At 46.1% G+C, this 20,073-nt stretch overlaps 1 protein-coding gene across 2 annotated transcripts in view; it reads right to left on the bottom strand.

Annotated features, from left to right (window-relative positions):
* Positions 1-3,810: 3,810 nt before the first annotated feature.
* The window catches only part of SETD7 (SET domain containing 7, histone lysine methyltransferase), a 41,038-nt gene continuing 24,775 nt past the window's right edge, over positions 3,811-20,073 (bottom strand). For both annotated transcript variants that reach the window (XM_080672467.1, XM_080672468.1), the window contains exons 6-9: positions 18,225-18,306; positions 16,055-16,172; positions 13,747-13,904; positions 3,811-9,477 (exon numbers count right to left, since the gene is read on the bottom strand). In XM_080672467.1, the coding sequence (XP_080528593.1) occupies positions 9,297-9,477; positions 13,747-13,904; positions 16,055-16,172; positions 18,225-18,306 (539 nt within the window). In that variant the 3' untranslated portion in view covers positions 3,811-9,296. The remainder of the gene's footprint in view (positions 9,478-13,746; positions 13,905-16,054; positions 16,173-18,224; positions 18,307-20,073) is intronic.

Below are 20,073 nucleotides of genomic sequence, written 5' to 3' on the forward strand. Positions count from 1 at the left end.
TCAGGAGTCTCATTCTGAGCATCGCTGCACTGCACTGGAAAGCAGAAACAGCAGGCTTCCTGTGTGCTGCCCGGGACGGGTCCACGTGCAGGATCTCTGGGAGGGGCCCAGGGAACTGCACAGTTGCCCTCGTAGGGGATTCTGCCTGCTGAAGCGAGGAGCAGAGCGCGGGCGGAGATTGTTCCGGTCACAGGTTTCAAGCTATGGTGCTAAAACACTGGAGAAAACTTCTAGAAACCCAGCTGCATTTTTCTAATGCTTCTCCCACCCCCATCTCTTGCTGGCTCTCACATCTTGCTGGGGCAGAGGCTCTGAGGCTGGAGTCTGATGTCCACGGTGGCTGTGTTGGGCAGTTCTACAGAGTAAAGGGCACGAACTTCTAAATGGTTAGTGGCTGCTCCATGTCACTTGTCTTCAGGTCTTTGGCTGTGGCCTATGTGATGCAAGTCTTACCTGGATAAGTGGTATTCACACACACACACACACACACACACACACACACACACACATGCTATATTGTGAATTGCTCTACTATGTAAAGAAATCTCTAGAAATGTCTCTAATATCCCTATCCTATTGGGATAAATTAGTTTCCTTTTAGGGAACAATTTCTAGGTGTGGGATGGACACACTGCCCCTCAGTGTGTATCCTGTTCACATGGTAAGCTTGAATATAGCTCCAGTTTTTAAGTGACTTAAGATTTCCTTGTTTTGGAGAAACTATATTACTCTGCTCTGTCGGAGCTCGAGTCTAGAGTCTAGAAGAAACCGAGGAAGCTGCTTGCAGGTGAAGGTGTATCTACACACTTCTTTGTAATTTTGCACAGTTTGTGCACATGGGTAACTGGAAGGTAACTTCCCCTGGTGATCTGTGATTCTTACCACACCATAGCTGACTTATTAGAAAAAATATGATAGATCAGAGAAGATTTGATTGATTTAGGGTTAATGAACTCATAATCCATGTTTCGCAGAAAACTGTGCTCTAGCTAGGTAGATATTCAAGAGCTCTGTGACATAAAAATGCTTTATTTTTTAAAAATATATTTTTATTGATTTCAGAGAGGAAGGGAAAGGGGAGGGAGAGAGAAAGAGCACGATAGAAACATCAATGATGAGAGAGAACCATTGATCAGCTGCCTCCTGTATGCACCACACTGGGGACTGAGCCCACAGTATAGGCCTGTGTCCTGACCGGGAATCGAACCGTGATCTCCTGGTTCATAGGTCGACGCTCAACCAGAGCCATGTCGGCCGGGCAAACATGCTTTAGTTTGTTTTAAAAGATAAACCAACTTTGCTCAACATAGTTAGTTGCAGACTCCAAAAGCACCATTAGCCCTTTTGAAATTTGAACTTATTTAAAAAATAAAAAAGCCCTGGAAATGGTGTCTTCATGGGGCTCGTCAAAGTCCAACCTGGTGACAAAAATAAACACTGACCCAGAGTTAATGATTTTAAAATGTATCAAGTCATCCCTTGGCTAATGTTTTTGTTTTATGGCTTCATTTCAGAAGCAGCATGAGAATAAATTCTCGCCACAAGAGGGAGCTGCACCATGGAACAATGGATAGGCTGTTCCGGAACACGTCTTTTTATTCTGATGCTTTGATATCTGGGGTCCTCCTAGCCCTGGGCTACCAATTTCTAGAGAGAGCAAACCACGCGTGTCTTTCATACGCAAACCAACCCACCCAGAGCCCTCAGGGCAACCAACTTCTTTACAGGCTCTTCTACCCAGCCCACTCTCTCCACAGAGCTAGGCTCCCGGCAACCAGAGGCAGCCCCTGCACTCAGAGCCCGCCAAAGTGATCCAAACCAGCCCCTTTAGCCTGCTCGCCCAGCCTTGCCTTCCTTCTCCCAGCAGCCACAACAAAGGCCCCTGCCCACACTTCCCCCCTTCTGCCTCCTGCCTGTCCCTGCTGCTTCCTCAGGTGGCCGGCCCCTGCTGGACTGCCCTCTCCGCCTGGGAACTGTTTCTATCTTGTCTCCTGATCTGTTGGCCACCCCTTACCTGGAAAATAAAACCTACACTCTAAAGTAGCTAACCCCACATCTCAGCAAATTCCATTGTCTCTGACTTCAGGGCATCTCCAAAATTCAGTCACTTCTCACCACCATCACCCCTTCCATCCCACCCACCATCATGCTGTACTTCCTGTTTCTGCCTGGGTCCCCACCCCGCTCCAGTCTACCCTCACCTGTTCACACCAGAGTGGCCCTGTTACCCAAGGGGGCAGGTCTTACCACTCTTCTGCTCCACTGGAAGGGCTAATAACAATGAAAATAGCTAAGTAGTGTTTGGAACCTTCAGTAAACTAGGTTGAACAAGGCTGGTTTGCTTAGTATTTTTTTATTTTTTCAAATATATTTTATTATTGATCTCAGAGAGGAAGGGAGAGGGAGAGAGAGATAGAAACACCAATGGTGACAGAGTATCATTGATCGGCTGCCTCCTGCACAACCTACACTGAGGATGGAGCCTGCAACCCAGGCATGTGCCCTGACTGGGAATCGAACCACAGCCTCCTGGTTCATAGGTTGATGCTCAACCATTGAGCCATACCAGCTGACCTGTTTAGTATCTTACATCATTGGTTGACCTCCCATCACACTCTGAGTTAAAAACAAAGTCCTTAAAAAGGCTTTGGGGGCCATATAGAATCTGACTCCCTGGCCTCCCTGTTCTTGGACACTCCACGCAGCTTCCCACTCAGCGTTTGGCTCCTTACAGCTCCTCCTGGACCAGGACCTTTCCCCAGACCCCCCAGCTTGGGCTCTCCCCTTTCAGTGAGGTCTCCCAATCTCACCCCTACAGCCCTCTCCTAACACTCCTTACCCCCCCCCCTTCTTGTTCCACAGCACTTCCCTGTCACATACGTCACTTCCTGGCTGGTTGGGCCTCTGCTTTTGTGCACTTATTTGTTTTTTTTTTTTAAAATATATTTTATTGATATTTTATAGAGAGGAAGGAAGGGAGAGGGATAGAGAGCTAGAAACATCGATGAGAGAGAAACATCGATCAGCTGCCTCCTGCACACCTCCCACTGGGGATGTGCCCGCAACCAAGGTACATGCCCTTGACCGGAATCGAACCCGGGACCCTTCAGTCCGCAGGCTGACGCTCTATCCACTGAGCCAAACCGGTTTCGGCTGCACTTATTTGTTAATGACCTAGATTAGGGACTGCTAGGTGGTAAAGCTTGAGAAATGTGTCTTGAATGAATGAGCAAACTGAGAACATGATTTAAAACAACAGAGTGTCATTCTCACGTGAACTATGTGGAGAATGCTTTGTGTGCACCCAGTAAGATACACTTGCAGGAACCCCAAAGCCGGTCATCTGAGGGAGGCCACCTAGATGGTTCGCTCAACGAGCCATCGACAATGTGTGGCACGCAGCCTGGCGTGACCTGTTGGCTTCCCCAGGTGCAGAGAAGGGGGACCAGTGAGGGCAGGTGTGTTTGTTTTGTATTCCCATCGGCGAGGTCGGTTCCCTGATCATCTCACTTACGTTCAATACCCTTAACACTTACGTCATCAATCAGAGATGCTCTGGGTTGATCTTGCTAAGTTTTCTGGGTTTATGGGTGTATGTGGAATCATGACAAATATACAATGAACTCCTAATCTTTCCATACTCCTCCTCAGGTCCTACTACAATGCTTTGAAAATGGGAAATGGTTAATAATATTTTTAAACAACTTAAAATGTAAAGTTTGCTTAGTAATTGAAATGTATAGTTGGATGGGTGATATGAAAACCATTATTCCCTTTCTGCCCTTGACGACCAAAGGAAGACAATGACAATGATTGTATATTTTGTTTAATACTTGCATTGTTTCTATAGCGCAATTATAGCAATCTTTAAATTTACTTTTCATTACAAATATTTGTCAAGTTTTGTTTCAGAAACATTTTTCCTACTCTCTTGCACATGCACCCAGACACACTACAAAAAAACTCATTCATAACACAGTAAGGGCAAACATTATTCATGTAAACATCTTTCATTAATTCCCCATAATTTTAAAAAACCATAGAATTATAGATATTGAATAAGGCTCATAGATTTAGTTCAAATTCCACAGAAGACCAGTCAAAGATGCTCATTAACTGTGGTGGGGTTAACTTTTGGTTGCAATAAATGCTGAAAGCATACCCCTGGCTTCCAATCCGTAAACATACCTCACAACCTCATAAATGCATTTCAGAATAAAAAGAGAAGGTAGAAAAACCAGGAGGAAAAACTTTGGAAGTAGGGAGCTCAGAACCATGAACCTAATTTCTTCTGTGATAAGCGGGCATTACGTAGTCCCTGTATTTCCTAGTCCATGAATCGAGATTAATTACAGTGACCCAAAATGTAACCAAGCCAATGTTAAGATACAGTGGCGTGTGTGGACATATTGCTAATATACACAGTGAAATTTTTTCATAAAATTGATCATGTCATTATATCCAGGACCAAAGCGGAAAAAAGAAAACCCCCACTCAAGTTGAAAATCATTATAAAGGAGTGTTTTAGTAACATAAGCGTCAGGAGAGCTGGGAGGTATATCCCAGGGGTGTGATTGGTCTTGGTCTCGAAGTCACAGACGGAGGAAGCAAGGATTGGTGTTATCCGAGGACGTCTCTCTCTGGTTGGAAGTTTGGTGCTAACGTGCATAGTCTCCCAGAGCTGAGACAGGAAATGTTCTGTGCTGAGAAATGGGCCCCTTGCCAGCTGTGCCTTCCTCCTTCCTCTCTGCAAGGTGGAGGTCAGGAGGCAGGCACTGCTAGCAAAACCGTGAAGTCCCACCCCGGGGTCTGAACCCCAACTCCACTGAGGGCAGCCTCCCTGACATGTGTGACTAGGCAGTAAGGGTGGCGGTTGATGGTGGCCGGAAAACCCCATTCTGAGGTTCACACGGCCACGTCTGGCTTCTGATTCTGCTGCCCTGCAAAGAAATTGTGCTCTGGATAAAATGCACCAGTGTCTCTAATGCCTTGAACTCACCCGCAGGCCCCCAGAGGCCAGGAGCGAGGTCACTGAAGGGTGGACACACCTCCACGAGCACCTAACTTACACCAGGAAGCGGCTGAGGCACTGGGGAAGCCTACAAGCTCTCTCCACATCAGGTGCAACAACGCAGGGAAGTTGCCTCAGGTCAGAGTTATTTGTAGGCTTTTGATTTTTAAAAATTAAAATTGATCTGCATTGTATCTCAATAGACTCAGATAAATCTCACCAAAAAAAATTGTAATTTGTTTAAACAGCACTGGAATAATTCAACTCCATTTAAATATATTCATTCTACCATGAAAATATTTCATACAAACATCTATTTACATACAAACACATTAAAATTTGTGAAAAGGGTTTCCACCCTGGTGGTTGTATGGCTTGAAATCATTTCATTGCTTTGAATCTGTATGCACACATCTGCCAAAATGAAACTATTCAAATTTAGAATTTTTAAACTAAAAAAGGTACACCAAGGCTCCAACTCCTAAAGGGAAAGATCAAAGGAAAAACAAACAAACCCCAATCTACCAAGGTACCTCCAGTAGATGTAGATTTAATATATTTTGTGAACCTTTGATCTGTGGCAAAGAAACATCACAACCATCAGTCTTGCAACATCGTTTTGCTCGTTTTTCTAAAAGGAAACATGTCCGGATTCTAAATCACTGCTCTTAAGACAGAAACGTGAGGCAACTGTTTTAAAACAAAGCAGAACAAAACTTTACGTTCTTGGAAGATCGTAAATGCACTTTGCAGCTGAGTGACTTAAACTGTCTACATTAGAGGAAAGTTACTAAAGTGCCACATCTGTCTCACTTGGGAAGACAACCCTAGAATCCACTGTTCACAGTTCCTGCCCTTTTAATAGTTACAGTTGCACGTTGGGATGGTTACACTTGGCCTCCACCTGGGCCTTTTCAGATGGTTGGTGGGAAGGAAATAGTTTTTTCAAGCACGAAGAACCTCCAGAGGGCAAAGAAGCTTTACCGCAGCCCCTGGCAGGTTCACAGAGGCCTTGGATAAGGAATTCCTTCTCAGTTGCTCAGGCAGACCAGGGATGAAGCCATGAACATAAGAACAGGCCCTACAGAACTCAAGTCTTCCGGGCCTGCTGCTTGTAATCTCCTCATTTCTTTGCGTCGGAAATTCAGTTCTTACAGTTGTTTTTGTCAGTCGGTCCCAATGTCCATCTGGGGACATACTCCCACGGATTAGTTCCTATTCCTAAGTAACACAAGATAATATTTCATCACAGAAAAGCTGCTAAGGAAAGTTCTGGTCATGCAGGGGCTGGACGGAGAGGCTCTGAGCGAATCCCCTGGTGACCCGGCGGGCTGCACACCCACGGGCACCAGCCGGTTTCGGGGTGAGCAAAAAGTGACTTCTTTATTCCCCCACGACATGGACTCTTCCCCATTCCTGCTGTGATTATGATGCTGAGGACACGACCAGCTCCGGGGGCCCCCTGACACATTTCCTTCTGCAGCGGATGTAAGGATTCGGCAGGCTTTCCCCTCAGACTTGGCTCCCACCCGGAACAACCCTCGCTTACCCACCAGTTACTTCCTTAGGGACTGTCAACTCCCTCGACTTCTTTTCCTACCTACAGGTCGCAGTGAACCCCAACGTCCCCCCACTCTACCCTGTGACAAAGCCTCACATCTGGGAGTGTGTGTGCGTGGCGGGTGTGTGGTGTGCGCGTGTGGCAGGGTGAGCGACAGAGCCAGAGGGGACACAGAGTCAATGAAGAGAGTCCACACAGATGGGAAGACAGACGGGGCGGGTCCCAACAGAGGGTGCTCGGAGCCAGAGAGACCCCGAGGGAGGAGCTGCGAGCACAGAGGAGAGAGAGGCAGAGAGCGGGAGGACGCCTGGGGGTGTAGGGGCGCACAGACACCCAGGCCTGGTCACAGACGAGGGAGAAAGAGGAAGGAGAGCCAGCAGACACCGGGTGGGGTGGGGAGGGGTGGGGGGAGAAAGACGGAGAGAGGCTCCGCCGGGTTTGTTTCCCCGCTGGCTTTAGATGCAGTGTTACCAACCAATACCTAATGAACTGGTTGGTTAGTCACGACTTACAACTCTTCAGTCCCTTTTACCATAAAAAAAGAAAAAGAAGAAGAAAAATTCCATTTGCATGGGGTAATCAGAGTAGCCCATTAGGACAGAAATTAAACCCCCTTGCAGTCTCAGGAATGAAATCCTTCAGAGTGTGGCTGCCTCGGAGGTGTGACCTCGCCATCCTCTCCCTGACCTCCCTCCCTGACCTGACTCCACAGCACAACCCACTGGGGTTCATTAAAGCCACCTTTCTCCCGCTGACACCCCCTCGCGTGGGGACCCATCGGGAGGAAAGCACCTATCAGAACACAAGTCCCAAGGCTGCGTGTCTGTCACAGTTTACAGAGCGGCCTCTTTCTACAGAATAGAAGCGATCCTATCCTGGTGCCTTTGAACCTAAAAGCTCTCTTCGGTCCTTTGTGGGACATCTTGAAACCTCTCATATGTGGACCATCAGCTTATCTCCCTGAAACCACGCCGCCCAGCTGCTCCGGCCCTGCTGGGGAGGGGAGCTCCCGCAAGCCTGGCCTTGCACACAAGAGGAAGGGCGGCTTTTGTCACCCTCTGGAGGGCTGAGTCCCGTGCCCAGGGGCTGCCTGCACGGAAGGTTGTGAGAGCCTGGGTCAGGCACATCTGTGCAATTCTTCCTAAGAGCAATGCGTAACGGACAAGAGCTATCAGACTGTCTTCTGCTGGTTTCTTTGCTCTTGTCCTCCCCCCAGCAAACCTGCCCTCCTCAGCCAGAGCTCACTACCAGCTGCATTCAGCTTTCGGGACCAAAATGGTCAGGTGACAACTGCCGGTTGAGTCACTGCTGCTAGGCAGACCTCCAGCCACCCTATGGGGGCGTCTAGGGGAGACCTAGCTGACACAAAAACCCCAAACTCTCCGAATTCAGTCAGAGCAATCCCAATTCTGTTATATACCTAATTAGCTAAACTAAAAACAGGTTTTTTTTTTCTCCTTATTTCTGCAGTCGTGATTACACATGGCTTGCAAAAAGGCTGAAATGCTATTGGATATCGTTGCTTTAAAACTATACAGGTGTTATTCTTAATTCACAATGCTCTGAAGCAGGTTAAGTGCTTTGAAATTACAACGATGAAGAGTTTTACCATTAAGGGTTGATTTGTACCTAGTGATCAGTATGTCTCTCTTAATAGTAGCGATTAAAAAACAAACAAAACCAAGACAACTTGTGAATTCTGTGTTAGAATTCAAGCTTGCTATTTGACTTCTGAATTCAGTGCACTGTGCCACAAGCCAGACTGCTCTATGTTATGTACATTTAATGTATATGCCCAGAGAAAAGAATTACTAACGCTATTAAAGATATTGCAAAATTGCCACAGTTACTGCTTAGAAATATTAATTTCCCTCTCTTCTTTCTTAAAAAAAATATATATATATTACAACTCTTCCATAACTTAATGCAAACAAAGTAAACTCTTTCTTCTCACATCTTAATGCAAAGATATCTTTGTTTACATGCGAGAATAATAATTCTATAATAATACCCCGGCTCTATGAGCCAGTTCTTTAATATTAGGACATAATAATGAAACAGTGATATAGAAAGAGCCAGAGAGACCTACACACTGGCACTGACACAAAATCCATTTGGGAGTTTTCCCTTGTGAAAGGTATCTAAGGGAACAAGATTGAGGGGTGAAATGACTCCAAGGTGGGGTTCTGTTCGCTAAGGGAAAAAACAAAGCCATTCTATTGCAAGATACAGATCAAAGGTTAAAAGGCAACTTATACTACATTTAGAGAATAAAAATGTAGTAATTCTCTATCCTCCACATGGCCCATCCGCAGGCATGATGACAGCACACTTTGCATTGGCCATAGGAAAAAAACACCATGAAAAACCCACTGACTAAAAATGACACAAAACCCCCTTTCCCTTTTTCAGTCTAATCATTTGGCATCTCTGAATGTGGTCCAGATTTAGACTTGAACCACCAAGAACCTCCTGCTGTCTATGTCAAGTGCTCCACAATGCCTCTCAGTAGGACGCTGCTGCAAGGCTAGCTAATTTTAAATCTGGTGTGAGTAATACAGTCAAACCTAGTTAGTATGCGAGAAAGGGGTTGTTGCGAACCGCAGAGTGAGAGGATGTGTGATGTCACAGCACGAGCAGTCCCTGGTTGTCCCGTAGTTGGATGAACATAGTGCATAGATCCAAGTTTCTATCCCAGGTCTCTGAAGCCCAGGGCCTGGCCCTTCACTTCTGCTGGGTGGCCTGGAAGGCCTTCAGCTCCACCTGGTACCACTCGGGGGCTTCAGGCCCACTCTTTCCCGGGGGGCTGTGGTCATAGCCATAGGCCACGGTGAGCTCCTCGTCGGCCTCCACTGCTCGGAGCGTGCGGATGCATTTGATGGGCCCGAAACGGGGGTGGACAAACCTAGACATCAAGATGTGCACAGTCATTCCCAGGCAGGTTAGAAGCAAAGGCTGGGGTGTGGGGGCTGATGAGGAATCTCCTACATGCTCCTCCCGGACACCACATGTAGGTCCTCAACGTGGGGTCCCCAGATCACCCAGGAGGCGCTGACAGGGGAACCTCAGCCCCATGCAGACCCGCTGGTTTGGCACCTGCCTTTGATGTCTCATGCATTTACTGTCTCATTTTGAACAAAGGCATGCACTGAGACATCAAAGAAGTTTCCAGATGATTCCCAGCCTCGTGAACGTTTCCGAAGCACTGCTCTATCTTCCTTTTTGAGCATATTTGGCACTCCGTACTTATAAACCAGCACTCACAGTCAACAACAAAAGTCTGTCCTTAATGAGAAATCGAACCCAGCACATCCTGCCCGCATTTCAGCTCATCTGGCCTGTACCATTGGATTGCCTGGCTGTACCTGGCCGAGGGCAGGGGCAGCTTTACCAGGGCATTGGGAGGTATAAGAAAGAGCCCTGTGGATTTCCCAAAGCGAAAAGCTCTGTACTCCACCCTACACAGATAGAGGACGTATTCTTTTCTAGCAAACGTGTAGATGAAGATTTCTCTGAGCGGGAAAGCTAGGCTCCCTGCCATCCTGTGTAACAGTTCCCCGGAGAGCCTGCTGCGAGGGGCAGCCTCTCATCCCAGACTGACTGAGTCCCACAGAAGCAGAGGCAGGACTCGCCGTATCACATTCCTCTGCCAAGGCTCCCCACCCAGCTCACCTGCAGCTCTCTTCAGGACAGGAAATAAATAGGCAATGGACTCCCCTAACAGCTGCTGAAACCCAAAATGGGTGTGTGTGAGGCAGAGCCAAAAAGAAATGAGTTTTGTTTTTATATGCATCTGGTCAAAAGTCTCATGCATTTACTGTCACATTTTGAACAAAGGGCATTGAGGCATCGAAGGAGAAGTTTCCAGGCCTAAAGTCAGATTGGCACATGAGTCATGATTATGTCCTTGGCTGGTTCCTTCTGTCGGTGATGGGAATGGAGTGTGGCTGTGGCTTAAGAACATCATGGGTGTGGTTAAAAGGACCAATGTCAACCTCATTCGAGGGGTCCCCTACTTTTACCGAACTCAGGGGTCATGTTTTCCGAAAAGCACATTTGAGTTGGGGGTCAGAAAACTTTAATGTGAGTTCTGGTTCCACAAATAATCGTGCCTCCTCTTGGATAGCTCAGCTCTACCTCTGAATCTCACTTTCCTCACGTGCAGTAATCTTTATCCGACATGAGTGGTTGTTGTGACAAAATAGGGTCACACTTAAAGCACCTCACAGTGCCTGGCACAAAGTGAGGACTCAACTAATATTAGTTACTATGGTGAGCCCGTGCACGTGTGAGAGCCCGTGCACGTGTGAGAGCCTGTGCACGTGTGAGAGTGTGTACGCATGAGAGCCTGTGCACATGTGAGAGCCTGTGCACGTGTGAGAGTGTATACGCATGAGAGCCCGTGCACGTGTGAGAGCCCGTGCACGTGTGAGAGCCCGTGCACGTGTGAGAGCCTGTGCACGTGTGAGAGTATGTACACATGAGAGCCCGTGCACGTGTGAGAGCCTGTGCACGTGTGAGAGTGTGTACGCATGAGAGCCTGTGCACGTGTGAGAGCCTGTGCACGTGTGAGAGTGTGTACGCATGAGAGCCTGTGCACGTGTGAGAGCCCGTGCACGTGTGAGAGCCCGTGCACGTGTGGGAGCCTGTGCATGTGTGAGAGTGTGTATGTGTGATTGCCTGTGCACGTGTATAAGAATCTGTGCACGTGTGAGAGCGTGTGATGTGCCTAAGCGTGTGCACACACACAGAATTCTCAGGTTGTGCTCCCTCACAGAGTAGACTCCTGGACAAGGGATTGAGGAATTCCTTATTAAAATCACAACTCTGTCTCAAATTAAAATATTTTTAAAAATAATAGTCCTGAAATGGAGTTCTAGTTAATGTTCTGGTGCAGGAAAAAAATCCCATGACCAGCTATGACTTCTCTTGCAATCCTCTTTTCACTTTCCTGCTCACCATCCTTATTTTTAGAGTAGAACATGGACAGACTGAAAAGAAAGAACTCAGCTTCAGCTTCTGGCTCTTCAAGGTGGTACTAAAACATAACTCCTTTGACCCAGAGGCCTGCGGCTCCTGTCCGGGATCTGGGACAGTGACTGGAGTTGCCTGACCCAGCTCCTAGGAGGACCCGCTGTCCTAGAGTAAGTGGCGGTAAACGTTAGCTGCACAAGGCCGCTTGGCTCCTTCTCGACATGTCACCTGTACTTCTTGACTGTCCATTGGGCATTCTGTACCCGACTACGGGTAAAACAGCTTACAGAGCCGTCGTTTTGTTTGTGTCGAGTGTGCATAACAATGCCACTGAGTTTAGAAACAAATGAATGCCATGGATTGGTATCTGACTTTTATATTTGATTATTCTTCAGGGAGTTTCCCCATTGCCCCAAATAACTAATTGGTCACATTGGGCTTGAAAAAATAACCCTGAAGAATATAGGGACTTGATTTTGCACAAATGGTTCCTTCTCTTGTCTCCTGTTCCCTCTTCTTTTTGGTGAAAAAAAATTGTCTTTGAGTGAAATCACAGAACTGATTTGTTTTAAAACAGCAGTCTAAGTAGCATTTATTATCTTTGTTATCACTGCTTTAAAGGGTTGTTGTTAAGCTGTGTGCAGCTTGGAACGATGCTTTGGCCTAATTCACATTGGCCACGAAAGCCTTGGAGTTAATAAGAGTGTCAGTTTCATTTCACATGACACACACATTGCCGTTTCTATCTGCCCTTTAAGAAGAAGTTTAGCTTCAGTACTTGTTGCTGACTGCCAAGGAAAGCAAGTCCCAGCCAGAACAATTTTTAAGCCGTCTCAGGGATGCAAGAAGGGACAGTCAAATCCTGGCAATTTTCCTGTAGGTTAAATGCACGTGATCTGATCCCGCTAACGTTAACAAGCTGGAGGGCTGAGGGACTGCCTGCAAACCACAGCGGGGCAGGAAGGTTGCGTGGCGGGCGTCCTGGCTCCCAGGAAGAGCTGCCATTCTCACGCGGAGCCAAGGACAGCAGTGACAACCGTACAAAGAATCCCAACTGTACCCTTTAGAAACAGTCTGAGATACTTGACTCTGGGAAGAGAACATTCAGGGGGAACATAAAACTACTGAAAAATTTGTAGGGCTACTATGTGGAGGAGAGATTGACATGGTGCACCAGAAAGCAAGGGAGCCGGTTAGGGCCAAGAGCTGGATGTTACAGAGAAACCTATTTGGGCTCAAAAAGTAAAATAAAATTCATTCAGAGAGCCCCAAAACTAATTTCAGAATATCTGTTTGTCCAGACAGCCACCTTTGTGGATGACAGCAAGCTCCCCGTCAACAGAGGTTTCCAAGAAGAGGCTCACTGAGCAGTTGGAAGAAGAGAGTCAAACCCCAAGAGGAAGGTAGGATTATTTGATTTAAAAAAAACACTAAACGGATTTGTTGAGATATAATTCACATATCATAAAATTCACCCATTTAAAGTATACAGTGCAGTGGTTTTTAGTGGAGCACCCATCACCACTATCAACTTTTTAAAAAGCTCCCCCATTTTCAATAGGCATCAGCCCCCAGTTCTCCCCACTGCCCCCAGCTCTGGGCAACCACTGATCTGCATCTGGTCTCTAGGAATTTGGCCATACATGGTCTTTCGTGACTGGCTTCTTGCACTTGGCATAATGTTTTCAAGGCTCATCCATGTCATAGCATTCGTCAATACTTCATTCCTCTTTATTGTCAAATAATAGGGACTCTGATTTTATAGGTCTTTTATAACACCGAGACCAGACCTCGTGCGTGCCCTACGCTTAGGAGTCTCTCCTCCTTCCTTTCACATCATGAAAGCATTCCCTACTCTCCATTATGCAGAGTAATTTCAATTTTTACTATTATTTCAAATAACACTCTCCTTAATTTTCCAGAAGGGCAAAAAAGCCACTGTGAAACAGCAACTACTAAATACAATATTTCTATAGCCTTCCTCCTCTTCAAAGCACTTTCCATTTCTTTGCCGGCCCAGGCCGAAGGGTGGTGTTGTCTAGATTCTGAGTTTCAAGTCAGAACCGTGAGGACCTGGGCAGGGAACCCTCGGGTATTCTGAGGGAGCAGCCTGCTCTGGGGATGGGCACACCTTTGACATGTTCTCCCCTGTCTCAGGGCCCGAGGTGCAGAGCGCCCAGCAGCCGGGTGTCATACTTACATGTCGTAGATGCAGTTTGGCGTGAAGGAGTGATTGGCCTTGTGTCCCAAGGAGGCACAGTACTTGGACACGTGGTTGTAGGGCTCAGGCACGTCGATGACCGTTTCTTCGTCAAGGGAGAGGGTGTTCCCATTGAGGGCCCAGTCCCTGCTGTCAACCTGCAAAAACCACGCAAGTGAGCTTTAGAGAGGACCTTTCTCCCCAAAGCTCAGAGGTCAGAGATATTGACTCACTTGCCCTGAAACTTCCTGATTTGAGTGCCAGGAACATGAAAAGAGCCTAAGGCATTTCTCTGCTGCTGCTGGTGCAAAAGGCATACGTGGCCATCACCAGGGAGCTCAACTTACTATTTATTGACTTTTCCTTATCTTATATGAAAAGAAGGATGGAAAGTCCCTTACAAAGACACACAAATATGACCAGATGTTCCTAGGTTGTTTATTTTTTCATGGCATGCTGAAACCTGTTACCTCAAAAGCCCACCAGCATCAAACTCACGTTTTTACACATCCATTTGTTTTTTTTTTAAGTAGCCCAAACAAAGCAGAGTTGGAGCCACTTGAAGCCTTCTTTCAAGGGGGCACCTCTCCACCATAAGAGCTTAAGTCCCATACGCTTAATCCAAGCCAGGATGTAGAGTACAGGCTGTGCTAAGAGCATTAAACTTTTTGTCTTTAGGGAGATACTTAAGGAAGTTAATTGTAAAGTGAAGAAATAAGAACAAACAATATGAAATCTGGGAAATATAACAAAGGAGGTGTCTTAAAAGAGGTGATTCAATTCTAACTTTTTATTTTTAAATTTTGGGGGGGCGGGGGGCAGTAGAACCCTTCCTGGCTAGATGTAGGCGACTGTATGGCTTCTGCACAAACGGAAGTAGGGGGTCTTCATACAAAACACCCTGCCCAAGGTCAGAAATTAGATTCTGACAGAGTCCAAACGGACTGCAATTTTTCAGACACTGGGTATAGTCCAGTACGAAGCAATTACTATCTTACTGACACATCCCACTTTCTATAAAATAGTTGTGGAGTTTAAAAAAATAACTTTAAGGCTCAATATAAGTAAGAAAATATCTGCTGTATCTGAAAGTTTGTGTTGTCCCCCCAAATTCATTGAAGCCTAATCCCCAACATGATGGTATTAGGAAGTAATTAGGTCATGAGGGCAGGCAGAGCCTTCATGGATGGGATTAGCGCCCTAATACAAGACCCCAGAGAGCTCCATCATCCTTCCGGCCATGTGAGGTTACAGAAAAAAGAGGGCCTTTTAGGAACCAGGGAGTGTGTGGGGCGTGGCCACAGTGTTTGGACAGGTTCAAGCCTCAGACTGATGAGAGGGCACAGTCCTCTCATGGCCAAGTGCAAGTCCCAGCTTGGAGGGCAGAGCCCTCCCAGCACAATTATAGCCAACAGCTATAGTTGTAAACTTGAACCTATGGTCCGAACATGTGGCCCCACGTGTCTGTGTGATGTGGGCTTGATAGAATTCAGGTGCATGTAATTGAATAGGATTGAAACCCACAAGAATGTTGTAAACATCTTGACCACGCCCTTACTTTGCCTCGTGGAATCTGGTTATAAAATAAAGACACGGCTTGTAGTCCGTGGCGCTGTCGCTAGCTCTCCATCAGAGAGGCTCTCCGTAAGAGAGGACAGCGTACCACCGAGAACCCAGCTTTCGTTCTCTTGTCTGTCTTTTCTCAATCCTTCACTGCCCCGACTCAGGCTCACTGAACCTGGCTGAGCTGGCGCGCTGGGGCTGAGTATGCCATGGTTGTGCCGGCTCGCCACAGAAGTGGGCTCACACCTTGATCTTGGACTCTGGAGCCTCCAGAACTCTTTTTTTTTTTTTTTTAAATATATTTTATTGATATTTTTACAGAGAGGAAGGGAGAGGGATAGAGAGCTAGAAACATCGATGAGAGAGAAACATTGATCAGCTGCCTCCTGCACACCCCCTACTGGGGATGTGCCCGCAACCAAGGTACATGCCCTTGACCGGAATCGAACCCGGGACCCTTCAGTCCACAGGCTGACGCTCTATCCACTGAGCCAAACCGGTTTTGGCAGAACTCTTGAGAAATAAATGTACGTTGTGGATAAACCACCCAGTCTACTGTATTTTTGCTACAGCAGTCCAAAGACTGCTATTAAGACAATATCCAATCAATTTTACAAAGAAGCCTGTTTGTTCCTTTGTATTTCTAGTGAATACTACAGTTAAAGGGACTAATGAAAAAATTAACGGTGTTTGAAACAAAGCCTTTGAACCAATCAAATTGATTTTGCACTTGTACCTCACTCACCTCCTGGTGTGTAATTCGGACTCCATTATAAAAAGACATAACAGTATTAGGTCCCACTGCGACCTTTGAAAACAGTCCTTCTCCAGCGCTGGAAATGAGAGATTCGGCAACATAAACCCTAAAGAGCAAAAAGAGGCAAATAATGATTCTTTAAGTCTGATATATCTTTGATGGACTCCTTACATCAGCCATCAAAATATCATATGGCTACTGAATCCAAGACATCAGTTCATAATAATCCAATGAGGAAGGAAGAAAGGAAAAGTTAAACCACAATATTCTGGCATTGGAAATTGAAGAACTGGTACTTATGTATCATCTCCTAAGAATGGTGTTTAAAATTTGCTCTCTAATAAGAGGGTTGTTGTGATATATTCATAAAGCAACTCAGTGCTTGATATAACTTTAAAAAATTTTTTTAATGTTTTTAGTTAAGGTCAATTTTCACTCTCTTCCTGGACAAAAAACAAAACATTTTCCAAAGCTAATTAAAGCTATACCCAAGTTTGTCAGTGCTAAATAGGAAGGAAAGACTTTTAATTAAGTCCCCGGATGAATGTTTTATATGGAAGCGTGACAAACAGTTAATAAAATCTACCCACGGCTTGGCCGTGACCTGCTTTCTGCAGGAATGTGGGCGGAAGTGACTGCATGCCAGGTCTCAGGTGTTAGGGAGCATGGCAAGTTTCTGCCAGCCTCTTCCGGAGTTTCCATCATCTTCTCAGGAAGAAGATGGCCCAGGGGGCTGTTGCTCCTTCAGCCTGAGTCTTGGAATGAAGACACGTGAAACAGACCTGAACTCAGCTTGAAACCTGGAGTCCAGCCTAGTCCGTCTGAGCTGAGTTGAACCCCGTCAAGAGTGGCTGAACCTCAGCCAACCTACAGAACCACGAGTGCAAAATAGAAGGTTTACATCCATAAACCATTGATAGTTTTGAGGATATCAGTATGCAGCATCATCACAATGACAGTAGTAAAATAGACTGCTACATAAGGTAACATTCTGTTGTATTTCTGAGCTAATAAGAGACCAAACCCTTCCCTTTGTAAATGGGCCAGAGCCTCATGTCAAGAAAGAGACCGTTCATTCATTATGGCATTGTGGGGTCAGCCCTGTCAGTTAAACCAGGGAAAAGGCTTATTTCTGAGAGATGGGAACAGAATAGAACCGGAATGGAAACATGCTTTGTAAGCCAGATTTACTAAAAGGGAGGCCAAGAGAGAGCCACCTGCACACGGTGCTCTTACTCATCAACTGGCCAGTTGCTAGGGCAGTGGTTCTCAACCTTCCTGATGCCGCGACCCTTTAACACAGTTCCTCATGGTGTGCTGACCCCCAACCATAAAATTATTTTCGTTGCTACTTCATAACTGCAATTTTGCTACTGTTAATGAATCGTAATGTAAATATCTGTGTTTTCCGATGGTCTTAGGCGACCCTGCTAGCGGTTCTCAACCTGTGGGTCACGACAGGTTGAGAACGGCTGCTGTAGAGCCCAAGACCATCGGAGAACACAGATATTTACAGGAGTACGCACCCCAAGCAGGGCACCAGAAGCCATACCAAGAATTAGAAACTGAGTTTAGACAAGACAGGAAATGGAGCAGGACTTCACACTCTGCAAGTGAGCTTATAGACTAGACACTTGTAATTTATAGGCTGGAATGCTTTTACGCTTCTTATATTTTCTTCATTTTGCTCCTGTTCTGCCTTAGTGAATAAATTGTGTTGTGTTCCACACCCTCTCAGCTGGGCTGAGTAGAAAAGAAGGCATCTGGTTCTGGGCCAAGCTAAGCTTTAAAGAGTGTGAAATGCCCTCTGAGGGGCCAGCATGCGGCTGCAGCACAAATTGTGACACCAGAGCCGGGAGAAAGGGGACACCTGGGCAGGGCAGGGCTGGCTACCTGGCCCGAGTGCCTCTCTATGGAGAGGTTTCATTCTAGGACAGACACATGGGCTGTTCTGGGCTTTATGGGTGGAGACATCTCTTACAGGGAGAGAGTCTAAATGAGAATAAAAACACTCTTCCTCAGAACATATGAACTTTTTTTTTTTTTCTGGTCAAGAACTCGGCCTGAGCAGAGAGCCACAGAAGATCATGGGTTCCCATCACTGGGGCTATTTCACCTCCCACAAACAGGGCCATTAAAACCACAAGGAGAAAATTACCTCTCTGATTCATACGGATCTGGAAGAAGAGCATTAGTAGAAATGCAAGATGAAGTCGACTTGTCGAAGTGGTACACGGAACCTGAAACGCAAACAAAAATCTCAGGCCAGGTACAGTCAGGGGAAAGCGTCGAAAACATTTCTCTCTATCCATGGGACTGGAACGAGTTAGATAACAAAAAATGCTATTCAAGTTATACCAACTAGAATGAAATTCTTCAATGTAAGTGGACAGTTTTTAGATTTGCTCTTAAGTTTTAGTTTCAGGTGTTAATAAATAGCCATCACAGGTATCTCTTAAATGCTATTTTTTCTTTTGAAATGTCTTTATTAAAATAGTTTAAAAAATACTTGTGTAATGAAAATATTTTAATAAAGAAAATGCTTTGTTATGAAATTTTGAGAACTCTCTGGTCAGATCAGATTGGATAATGGTTTTAAAAATTTCTTGTGGTTTTCTTCATACTAGACAGTCTGTAGAATCCAGCCGCCCAGCGCTGGCAATTGCCTCCTTCACTAAAAATAAACATTTGGCTTCACCAGAATTACGAAGAGCAGAACTACTTTTGATGAAGCATTTACAAAGTCATCCTGTTTCTATTAAAGTGGTTCAGAAGCCCATTAGTAATTTATCCCAGAAACTATGGTCCCAGAATTAACAGCCGTCCTAGAACTAACATTGGTTCCCTGCAAAGGATTAGCCTCAGAGGGTCCTCCCGGAGCCCAGAGAAGACGGATGATGCTCCAAAGGCTAATGAGGAAAGAAACAAGTTTTGGAACGAGAGGCCTTGCTCCTGCAAAGTCAATTATGTTAGGCACTAAGGCATCACAAATAATTCCATTAAACAGTTCTTTAGTAGTTCCCAATGGTCACCAGGTCCTCTTTCCGTGTGTGTGTGTGTGTGTGTGTGTGTGTGTGTGTGTGTGTGTGTGTTGTGTGTGTGTTTTTTAAATACAATCAAAACCCAAATTAATGTCTCAAACTAAAAGTTAGAAAACAATCCAGTCAGTCAGTGTCTAACCAGGAAGCTGACCACTTGCATATTTCAAAGAAAGAGATAAATTCAGGGAAATGGTTACAGAGAGGATGGAAGAGCTGAGAAGCCAGACAGGGCAGTGTGGAGTCCAGAAACTGCCGAGAGCAGGAAGCCACAACCCGAAGGCAGAGGAACAGGCGCAGAGCTGGGGTTCCTGGAGCTAGAACCCAAGGAAGCTAGAACCCTGGGGACCTTCCTGGTGAGAGATGGAATCAGGAGGCAGGACACTGCTGGAGACACTGCTAGAAAGAGGGGGCTTCCTCCTGCTCCCTTCCCTCTGGTGTCCCCAGCCAGTGACTCCCTGTGGCCAAACCCAGACAGAAGCCAGAGGCACAGGAGCCTGGGAAATGCAGCCTCAAGGGGCAGACCCCTGCTGGAAAAGCAGGGCAGGGGAAGGCCGAGGCAGGTATCTGAGAGCACACATCTGTGAGCGAGCTGGTAACGAACCAGCACACACTCCATTAAAGAAAGTTAGTTTTAAAAAGGAAAAAAACACACCAAAAAACCCAACCACTTTTCTGTGGAATAGGTGTTCCACTGTGCAAATATCCTCTCATGAATTTCCATTTCCTTTCCTTGGACTAACACTTTCATCACAAACGGACCAAGTGCAACCACATATAAAACACTGTGTGAGGGGCTGTGCCGATACAGACAGGAGTAACTTCTCTTCCCGCTCTCAAGGAGTGGATGCCACCTTTTCCAACGCTTGCCATCCTTTCCTCCACTCCCTTAGACAGGTTGGTGCTCCAGGCGGACAAAAGGCATCCTTTACTGTTCCTACTTTCCTCCATAGTTCACACTAGGACCTT

This window comes from Plecotus auritus (genome assembly GCF_963455305.1).
Source record: "Plecotus auritus genome assembly, chromosome: 6".
Classification (NCBI taxonomy): Eukaryota; Metazoa; Chordata; class Mammalia; order Chiroptera; family Vespertilionidae; genus Plecotus; species Plecotus auritus.